General features: G+C 44.9%; 1 protein-coding gene across 1 annotated transcript in view; it reads left to right on the top strand.

Annotated features, from left to right (window-relative positions):
• The window catches only part of ITGB4 (integrin subunit beta 4), a gene marked incomplete in the record, with an annotated part of 126,861 nt that overhangs the window by 60,898 nt on the left and 54,363 nt on the right, over positions 1 to 11,600 (top strand). The window contains 5 exon segments of the mRNA XM_073608132.1: positions 971 to 1,060; positions 3,718 to 3,840; positions 4,011 to 4,178; positions 4,344 to 4,420; positions 6,693 to 6,904. Coding sequence (XP_073464233.1) covers positions 971 to 1,060; positions 3,718 to 3,840; positions 4,011 to 4,178; positions 4,344 to 4,420; positions 6,693 to 6,904 — 670 coding nt within the window.

Here is an 11,600-nt window from a genome sequence, read left to right on the forward strand (position 1 = left end):
AAACAGCAAATCACAAAATTATAAACCTATCACAATGTGATATCAGTTCATGAGGAAAGTCCATAGAGGGGTATCAGCTGAGCACTTGATGGCAGCTCCCTTAGAGCGAAGCAGTAGACTGTGGGTGGAAAGCTGGGAACAGAGAGTCGCCAGACTAAGTGCAGTGTTTAAAACCAATAATTTAATAAAAATGACTAATGGCAACTCACAAGATAGCTGAGTGATACAGGCGTAGTATATGTAAAGTGGGATCGTCCGTCTTAAAGCCTCTACAAGCCGTCCTAATGCCTCAGCAGCTTCGGACACAAGCTGTGCTCCTGGATGAAAGTAGGAAGCTGCCAAACGCCATTGTAACCAGCGTGGAATGCAAGATGGCGCCAGGCCGAGCGTAATGTCACACAAAGGGCGTGTTGGACGTGCTGACGTGGAGTGGGTGGTAATGCGTTTCAAAGCAGCTTCTTCTTCAGACCTTGCATTCCACGCTGATTACAGTGGCGTTCAGACGCTTTCTACTTCCATCCAGGAATACAGCTTGTGTCCGAGGCTGCTGCGGCATTAGAACAGCTTGGAGAGGCTTTAAGACGGACGTTCCTACTTTTCAGATACTACGCCTGTATCACTCTTGCGCTATCTTGTGAGCTGCCATTTGTCATTTTTAATAAATTATTGGTTTTAAACGCTGCACTTAGTCTGGCGCCCCTCTGTTCCCTGATTTACTTCCTCGTGTCAGAGCCTCCAGCAAGGAAAACTATGAGTAGCGCAGCAGTGACATCACCAAATCTTGTTCCAAATCTCCCGAGACCAGCAGTTAAAGGCAGCAGTGCCTCAGATCTCACACTGCAGAGCTAAGAGGCTGGAGACACATGAATGCCTAGGCACACTCTCATACCAGAAAATGAATAAAAATTTTTGGGGAGATGGATACAAAAGGTACAATTTTTAAGGTAATCTACTTTTCTTGTTCACACAGGAATTACATAAGTACTTCACAATGGCCGAGATTGGAGAATTGCAAGAAGATTCTTCCAACATAGTAAACCTCCTGGACACAGCTTTCAAGGTATGCAGAACCTTGCGTTGCTCAGAATTCCTAGCGTATCCACAATCTGTTAGAATATTGACAAATGGTTGGTTGGCTTATTTGATATTTTGCTGTCCCCTCAAAATAACTCAACACACAGCCATTAATGTCTAAACCCCTGGCAAAAAAAGTGATTACACCCCTAAGTGAAAATGTCCAAATTGTGACCAATTAGCTATTTTCCCTCCCCGGTGTCATGTGACTCGTTAGTGTTAGGTCTCTCAGGTGTGAATGGGGAGCAGGTGTGTTAAAATTGGTGTCATCGCTCTCACTCTCTTAACTGGTCACTGGAAGTTCAACATGGCACCTCATGGCAAAGAACTCTCCGAGGGTCTGAAAAAAAGAAATGTTGCTCTACATAAAGATGTCCTAGGCTATAAGAAGATTGTCAAGACCCTGAAACTGAGCTGCAGCACGGTGGCCAAGACCATACAGCGGTTTAACAGGACAGGTTCCACTCAGAACAGGCCTCGCCATGGTCGACCAAAGAGGTTGAGTGCATGTGCTCAGCATCATATCCAGAAGTTGTCTTTGGGAAATAGACGTATGAGTGCTGCCAGCATTGCTGGGGGTTCAGCCTATCAGTGCTCAGATCATACGCTGCCCACTGCATCAAATTGGTCTGCGTGGCTTTCATCCCAGAAGGAAGCCTCTTCTAAAGATGATGCACAAGGAAGCCCGCAAACGTGCTGAAGACAGACCATGAACATGGATTACTGGAACCATGTCCTGTGGTCTGATGAGACCAAGATAAACGTATTTGGTTCAGATTGTGTCAAGAGTGTGTGGCGGCAACCAGGCGAGGAGTACAAAGACAAGTGTGTCTTGCCTACAGTCAAGGATGATGGTGGGAGTGTCATGGTCTGGGGCTGCATGAGTGCTGCCTGCTACAGTTCATTGAGGAAACCATGAATGCCAACATGTACTGTGACATACTGAAGCAGATCATGATCCCCTCCCTTCAGAGACTGGGCTGCAGGGCAGTATTCCAACATAACGACCCCAAACACACCTCCAAGACAACCACTGCCTTGCTAAAGAAGCTGAGGGTAAAGGTGATGGACTGGCTAAGCATGTCTCCAGACCTAACCCTATTGAGCATCTGTGGGGCATCCTCAAATGGAAGGTGGAGAAGTGCAAGGTCTCTAACATCCACCAGCTCCGTGATATCGTCATGGAGGAGTGGAAGAGGACTCCAGTGGCAACCTGGGAAGCTCTGGGGAACTCCATGCTCAAGAGGGTTAAGGCAGTGCTGGAAAATAATTGTGGCCACACAAAAGATTGACACTTTGGGCCCAATTTGGACATTTTCACTTAGGGGTGAACTCACTTTTGTTGCCAGCGGTTTAGACATTAATGGCTGTGTGAGTTATTTTGAGGGGAAACCAAATGTACACTGTTATACAAGCTGTACACTCACTACTTTACATTGTAGCAAAGTGTCATTTCTTCACTGTTGTCATATGAAAAGATAAAATTAAATATTTACGAAAATGTGAGGGGTGTACCCACTTGTGAGATACTGTATATGGGAGCTGTTTCACTTGTCCAAGGATTTGTAATTCTCTCCTACCAGTTCCAAGATTAACACAGCGCTGTCAGGCAGTTGAACCAGGCTGGTGACCTGACAACCCTGCTTTACATATAATCTGGACCAAGACTGTTTTTTGTCCAGGGTGGTACGCCCCTGTGCATGCGAGAGTTTAAGTAATCAATGGTTTAAGCTCTTTCCTAGCAGTGTGTGGCCATTCATTGCAATGGGAGACTGTATGCTGCACATGTGTCTCCTTTTGCTGGCCATTTTTACGCCATGCATGCTGTACACCCTCTTGCAGCCGTGGGCAAGAAACCTAAGCAATGCAGTTTGTGCATGATGACGAAGCAATACAATATATGAATGAAGCAGGACAGATTTCTCTGAAAACTGCTACTGCAAGGGAGTATTTGGCATCCCCATACAATGTTGCAAAGGCAAAACTCATACCCCTGACTTTGCCAAATCCCAATATGCAAAGTTCCAAAGCAAAAAATGGTTTCCAGGTGCTCACTGCTCAGTTGCAGATTTTATTCTCAAGAAGGCATTAAACAGCATAGTTATAACAACCAAGCACCTTAATGTGTTTTTCTCAAAATATACTTTCTCATAAGCATATCTAGGGTGAAACGCGTTAAGGTCCTTGGTTGTTATAATTGTGATGTTTTAATGCTTTCTTGAGAACAAAAACTATGAATGTGCAATGAGCACCTAGAGCTAGTTTTTTTTTAATTTGAATAAAGGAGAAGGAGCAAACTGAAGAGCTCATCCCTCTGCTGACATTTTTACAACCCTTGATTAATAGTGTATACAGTATATACAGTACAAGCGCTTAGTAACAGTTTACCTGACTTCACATCTTTCACACCATTACATCCTCCACTAAGGTGGCAAACCGATTCAATAAGGCATTAAAAGGCATAGTTATAACAACCATCCATATGTCTGCCTAATACTATACTGTAATCAGTACAATTATATCATCATTGATGATAAAGCCATGTTATATTGCACTTTCATTTCATTTAGTTATAGTATTTTTCAAGTGCTGTCCAGTAAAAGCTACAAGCACTACTTACTAAATATACTTTTTTTGTTGTAGGCAATCAGATCCCGAATGCACATCAGGGATCATAACACTCCACGTGCCTTAAATATATTCGTCTCCTCAGAATCATCCACATTAACAGAAGCTGGGTCCTTCCAGGTGACTCGTGGTGAAGTGGTGAGTGTCATTGGAGCAAGCCAGTTGTCTTACAATGACAACCAGTCATATACAGTTTAATTTTATGTAATTATTGGATAAATCATTGACTACTTTTTTAATTTTGCTGTTGTATTTCATACGATGCGGATAATGAGCAAAGAATGTTCTGAACTATTTATTCCATGCAGGGGACATTCAAGGTTAATGTGAAGGCTCTAGAGAAGGTTGGTGGGCAGGACGTTTGTAATCTTCCAAAACAGGACCAGGCAGGCAATGTCATCCTCAGACCGTCCACGTTTACCAATGGCCTGGAGATTGATGCTTCCGTCATATGTGATGTCTGCCCGTGTGAACAGGTAAGTGGATACAAAAATTGAAGCTTTACATTCCTCAAACGTGTAAACATGGTGGAACATATAATCCGCTTCCTCGACTTCCTCGTACCATGTATATTATTGCTCTCTTGGTTTTGGTTTGTTCAAAGCTCATGACTGTTCCTGTCCATTCTTTTCCATCCATAGCAAAAAGAAATGAATTCTCCCAAGTGCAATGGGAATGGGCACTTTGTATGTGGGCATTGTGAGTGCAAGGTTAACTGGTAAGACTAATCCTGAGTTTTCCTATAGATTTTATCAAACATATCTGTCTTTTTGTTGGAGCATTTGAATGTAGTTCTTTAACTTGTGTAGAAGAGTTGGGTAAAAGTAATCAGTGACACATTTTCTGTGCTTTGATTATAATAAACCGACTCCAGGAAACAGCTAAATACACAGATGCAATACATATTTGGGAGTTGTTTTATCTGCCAAAGAATTTGTTTATCTGTCCATCTATTCCTGAGACTTATACAGCTCTGCTAGACAGCACAGCTATTGGAATGACACCATTTTCTTTATTACAATTAAGGAATAATGTGCTGCCTTCTCACTACTAGGGATAAACTCCTAGTTTGGTCCAAACACTGGCTCGAACTGGGCTTTGCTTGTTCTGGCCTTTCTCTGAATGCCAGACTTTAAGCTTATTTGGCAGGAGCTGAACATCATATAAAGTAGAGGGTTGTTCTCCCGCTACTATATATGACAGCTTCCTTCTTCCGTTGTTAGGGAAGCAGCAGTGCCAGAAAGGATGGGTGGGCACCAGCATGTTCATCCCCCTCCTGAACTATACCAGGCACATGAGGACAAAGGCCTCTACCCACAACCCTGGCTCAGTGGTTGTGGGGGTTAGTGGGCAGGGGCTTATTGGCATCTGGAAGCCCCCGTTTATGAAGAATCTGGTCTCAGCCACTTCCCAGGCAGGTTAAGGGCATTCCCCAGGCATGTTAGTTAAAGGAATTTAGCACTTTTAATGTTTCACTTTAAGCATTATTAGAATTGCTACTCCCCAACTTGCCCTCCCTCTCCCAATCTGAGTACTGCTCCACAGGAGATTGCAAGGGACTGATATCAAGTCAAATTCAGATACTTACACTGGTGGTATAAAAAAAAAAACCTTAATGATTTATTAATGAATATACAGTATCTAGTCATTTAGTCGTGTCTGACTCTTTGTGACCTCATGGACCATAGCGCGCCAGGCTTTTCTGTCCTCCACTGCCTGCTGAAGCTTGCTTAACTTCATGTTCATTGTTTCGATTATGCTATCTATCCATCTTGCTTTCTGTCCTGTCGTCCTCTTCTCCTTTTACCTTCCATGTTTCCCAGCATCAGGGTCTTTTCCAATGAGTCCTCTCTTCGCATTAGGTGGCCAAAGTATTTGAGTTTCAGCTTCAGGATCTGTCCTTCCAGTGAATATTCAGGGTTGATTTCCTTCAAGCTTGACTGGTTTGATCTTCTTGCCATCAAAGGGACTTTTTAAAAGCCTTCTCCAACAGCATAGTTCAAAAGCATCAATTCTCAAGCGTTCAGCCTTCCTTATGGTCCAACTTTCACAGCCATAATTTACTACTGGGGAATACCATAGCTTTGACTATACGGCACTTTGTCTGCAGGGCTCTGCTTTTTATAATACAGTATAGCTGCATACATTTGTGTATTTTATATCTACCTGGAGTTCAGGTTTTATGGGCAAATAATGGTTGTGTAATTACACTATTAGTATCTTGCACACTAGTTACACACTTTAGGCTGCTAACAAAAAAAAAAGGGAATAAATCCACTCCAAAACAAATGTATAAATGATTGCTGCACTATTGAAATATTTGAATATAAATCTAAAGCAAAACCATGTGTAATTTATCCTGGGTGTTTGTACAACATTAAAGTCTTTCAAAATTTGTCATTAAAGTCCAATCTCCAGCAGAACATGCACGGTGTGATCATGTGTCAAAATAAATAGTCCAATAATCTTCCAAATATCTCAAAGAGCATGCTGCATACAGTGCTCTACCAAAACACTTAATTGCTTTAGTGCCCAGAAAGTGCAAGAGACGACACATCACCCTTCTCTCTCTTTGGGCACACTCTCATCTTGCAAAATTGCCTCCATAATAGAGATCAAAATTTACTTTTCTTTGCTAATTATCATACAGACCAAACGAGGTGGACTGGACTTTTCACTCTCAACCAACGTCTCAGATCTGTCTCCTGATTGGTCAATATTCCCCAATGGCTCGGTGGTGTGGAAGTTTAATGCTCAAAAAAACGTAGAGCTAACATAGCATTTTACTGCCATCTTTTCTTATAAAAAAAAAAGATGAAATGCACTCATCACATATAGGAAAGCAATACCCTGTATCAATTTTAACGTCAGATCAATGGCATCAGAGGCCTCTGATTGTTTATTGTTTTATTTAAATATGGTTGCTGTGTTGTCGGAGGTTGGTGATTCCACACATGATAAAATACTTGCTGTGTTCATCTCTTTCACAGGAGAGGGGAGGTCTGCAACTGCTCATCTAGTCAAGCTATAGACAGTCAGTCATGTATAGCCCCTGGAAGCGATGAAATCTGTTCGGGACAAGGGGAGTGCCTGTGCGGAGTGTGCCAGTGCTTTGCAGATTCTCCAGAACGTCGGTATGAAGGAAGATACTGCCAGTTCAATACAGCCACGTGCCCACGTGTAAGCGGCTTTATGTGCAATGGTAAGTGAAGCTGACGTCAGGCTGCATGTAGGTATTGTGTAACTTTATATTATATAGCAGGAGTAGGCAACTTTAAAGAGGTGGACATCTGTCTGAACAACATGGGAGAAGTCAAAGATCACTGGGCACAGTGTCACCTCCCCACACCTGATTTAAACCTGTAATTGCCGTACTACTGTGTCGCAATCACGTGAATTGCACAGCAATCATGGGCAGTGGCATTGCTAGGAGGGAGCGGGGGGTGTGGGCCACACCCGGGTGAACACCGCCAGAGGGGTGACACCTGGCACAGCACTGGATTGAGAGAGGCGCCGTGGCTCTCTCCTCTTCCTTCTTCCCCTGGGCACTCCGGTATCTTTGCTGTGTACTTAGCTGCCCGCGATGTTCGGGGAGTGAGGAGAAGAAAGAATTGTGTCCCACATAGCCCAGTGCCCGATGCCCGCATATCCTCTGGGAACTGGCACTGCAATCACCTATTATTGAGACAGGCAGGCAGGGAGAGGTACCAGCTGCCTGTCACAATTAGTAAATACCTCGCAACCGACGGAGCCTATACTCTGACAGTATATCCACAACAGGAGGAGGAGCCTAGGAGGAGGGACATCTATGTGGACAGAGCCATGCTGATCTGAGGTCTGTAAATGTGGGGAGGGGAGATATACACTGCATAGTCACAATGAGCAGATATTCAAAGGGGGGTACATTAGGGGGATTACGCAGGGGGGGTACATTGGGGCATTACATGGGTGGGGTACATTGGGGAGATTACAAAGGGGGCATTACACAAGGGGGGTACGTTGGGGGCATTACACGGGGGGGTTACATTGGGGAGGATTACACTTGAGGGTATTTACACAGGAGGGGGGGGGTTAACGGGGGATACACTGCCGGGGATTTACACGGGGGAGTACAATGGTGCTGGGATTTACACGGAGTACAATGATGGGGAGGGTTTATACTGGGGGGATTTACGGGGGGGAGGGGGAATTACACTGTTATACTGGGAGGATTACACTGGGGGGGGGATTTACACTTGGGAGATTACACGGGGCTTCTCAGTCTAAAATGCCTGGCTCTATTTTTTGACCCAGTCCAGGCCTGGATGACACCATTAAGAAGGAAGTGATATCCGCCCATGATGGTGTCACTCCCATCCGTGACAGCGCATGGATTGGCACACTGGAATAAAACACAAAATTTACAGGGGCCAGTTTGGGGTGCGCACCCTGATCGTGCGCTGTCGTCCTGAAACTAGCCTGCCCAGCATTCTGCAGAGCACTGTGGCAGACTAGACAGAAGAGAGCCTGATGCACTAGACTGCCCAGTGTCTACTGCTCTGTCCTGCTTCTGCTGTCACTCCGCAGCGGCAGGACAGAGCATTGCGGCAGGCCAGGGGGGAGAGCTGTGCTCATGCACTAGCCTGCTCAGTGCCCTGGATTGCTCAGTGATGGGCGGGTGACACCATAATTTACCACACCAGGTGACATCAACCCTAGTGACGCCACTGATCATGGGTTTAAATCCGGTAGTAGGGAGGCAACAGATCACCTCCTCGCCACCTTTCAAACACACTTAGGTTGCTTTTCAGAGGAACAGTAGAGCCTGCTGCACATGTGAATGAGCCGTTAGTTGCATTAGACAGCGGTACCTTGATCCCGCGTACACACGACCGGACTTTCCGGCAGAAAAGGTCCGACAGAACCATTCCGTCGGACATTCTGATCGTGTGTGGGCTTCGTCTGACTTTTTCTTTAGAAAATTCTGACGGACCTAGAAATAGAACGTTTCAAATCTTTCCGACGGACTCAATTCTTATCGAGAAATCCATTCGTCTGTATGCTATTCCGACGGACCAAAAACGGCGCAAGAGCAGCTACTGGCTATTGAACTTCCTTTTTCTAGTCCCGTCGTACGTTATGGCATTCTAAACGACCGGACTTTGGTGTGATCGTGTGTAGGCAAGTCCGTTTCAGCGGAACTCCGTGGAGAAGACCGTCAAAGTTCATTCCCACGGAAAGTCAGGTCGTGTGTATGCGGCATTAGGGCTCATTCACGCTTAAAGTTGGGGGGGTAAAACCCTGTGGTTGAGTTTACCTCCCCCAATCTCTACCCCTTTTGGCTGCTGAACACAGCAGCCAAAAGTGTACACATGCTGTAGCAGGAATTGGGCCCCCTGTTGCTTTTGGTAGGTGCTACCGCCTGTCAATTGTGACCCATTCAAGTAAATAGGGCCACTCTGCAAGCGTCCCGCAACGGCATGCTTCTGTGGGGTCCAAGGGGTTAAAGCAGGTGGTGAGAAAGCAACACAACGCTGCCTGCTTTAACCCCTTGTTTGCTGTACTGCACAAGGTTGCAGGTCACTTGCAGAATGGCTTCCTTCACTTGAATGGGTCATGCTTGGCAGGTGCTACACCCACCTACCATGACAGGGCGTATAACTCCTGTGCGGCTGCAACATATGTACACCCCTGGGCACTGCAGCTAAAGGGGGTGCGGCTGGGGCGGGGGTGGTAAACATAAGTCTTATGTGGCTCTTGCTCCCTACTACAGCTCCAACTTTACAAGTAGTCCCTCTGCATTGCACTCTGTTTGATGTTCTGGGATGGCGGGTCAGCAAGCCCAGACTGCTGTCTACCAGTAGATCACGATCTACAGGTTACTGACCCCCCCACCATATATAGGTAGGTGTATTCTGTAAAGTACACTACGCATGCTAAGTATTTGGAGGCCTGTTAACAGCAGTGGGTTGCAGTAAAGTGCAGGGAAATTCACGTGTTACTGCAACAAAGTATGATATGATAAGCATAAGCAGGTTGCCATGTGCTGCAGTGCCTTTCATTTAAAATGGCACCTACACATGTTTTACATGGAGGAAGGAAAGATTAAGACCCCTGCTTTTATTGTACCTGCTGGGGAGACTTCCCTTTACATTCTCTCAGAACAGGAAGAGATGGAAAATTTCTCCAGTGGGGACACAAACAAAAACAAGGAGGCCTTTTAATAGACGGAGAAATGGCTAGAACTTCTGTCAATGTTTTTAATGCTATCTCTGCCTTCCTGTCCCTGGTGGGAGCTGCATCCCCTTATTTCTTGTATGGGTGTCTCATAGACGAGAAGGGAAGGAGGATCTCCTCAATGGGGTCACAGCCAAAATTAAAGCATTAACCCCCCCCCCCCTCCACTGTATCCAGGCTGAAGATAGGCTTGAATCTGTGAAGAGGAAATAGGAATAATTCGATGTTCAAGGGAACCTTACGTTGCCTGTTAGTGTCAGAGTATCAAAATACCAGTTTAATATTAAAGTCACTCAAGTATACAGTATGTATATCCTCTTATCCATTTATTTACTTAAAGTGATTGTAAACCCTCACATATACCCAGTGACGTAACTGGCCTCAGGTGATACAAAGAGATGAAACCAATCCTCCTACATAAGTTGTACTTGTTTATCTACAGCAGGGATATGCAATTAGCGGACCTCCAGCTGTTGCAATGAAGTCCCTTCATGCCTCTGCCTCTGGGTGTCATGCTTGTGGCTGTCAGTCTTGCTGTGCCTCATGGGACTTGTAGTTCTTCAACAGCTGGAGGTCCGCTAATTGAATACCCCTGATCTACAGCAATCCTTCCCCTACAGGCATTTAAAGTGTAGAATTTACACAGGATCTCTCAGCTCTGAAAATCAGGGAGCGGAGAGCTGATTGGAGGGAACTAACACACCCCCCTCCCTCCCCCCTGAACAGAGCTAAGACTGTCAATCAGCTGGAGATCCCTCCCCTGTCACCTTTTTCTCTTGGTGTCAGGAAAACTTGCAAGGAGTGAGTCATGCTGATAGCAGAGGAAGCAGCTGACAGAAATGACACCCAGTGCTCTGAATAGAGACAAGTACACACTATAGAGGGATAGGCTTTGTTCATTTTTCCTGTCTAAGGTTTACAACCACTTCAAAGTGTAAGTTCAGCCAAAACATTTTTTCATCTTGGATAGAGTGGAGAAAAATTAGAACCTGGGATTTAAAGCAGTGAGTAAACCCATCGATTTGATCGTTTCAAAAAACAGTTAACATTTCCGACATGCCGGAAATGCTAGCTGTCACATTGGTTGTGCTCTCAACCAAACTATCAAACCATCAAATGGCTGGTGTCATAACTGATCACATGTGCAGCATCATGGCAGTTGCAGATTAAAGAGGAACTGCAGTCTGCTTACATAATTTGTAATAAAAACATCTTCGCCATTCTGAAGCTTCACTCCAACCACTTTGCATATTATTTTATATATACTGTGATTCTATACTTGCCAAATATGCTGCAGAAATCTCGCTTCACTGAGTCTGGCTGCATCCATTTTAACTGTGGGCAGCTGAAGCTGCTGCCAGTTCACTTCCTGGATTTACACAGAGGCACACCTCCCAGCTCTGCAGCCCTGAAGCTCTCATTGGCCCTCTTATGACTCATCTCCCTTCCCTTCCAACTCTCACATGAGTGAGAAGAGAGAGCTGTGCATGATGTCATAAGCCTAGGCTAATGACCAGACCAGAAACAGGAAGTGGGCTGTAAAAGGTATTTAATGGCAGAAAAAAAAAATGTTTTACTATCCAAAGTTAAAACAACAACAAGGGCAGAAGATTTAATAGAAGGAAAGATAAAAAAATGATGGAAGTTCCGCTTTAAACAGTGACTAAGATGGCAGCTTTCTG

Source organism: Aquarana catesbeiana, linkage group LG12 (assembly GCF_042186555.1).
Source record: "Aquarana catesbeiana isolate 2022-GZ linkage group LG12, ASM4218655v1, whole genome shotgun sequence".
NCBI lineage: Eukaryota > Metazoa > Chordata > Amphibia > Anura > Ranidae > Aquarana > Aquarana catesbeiana.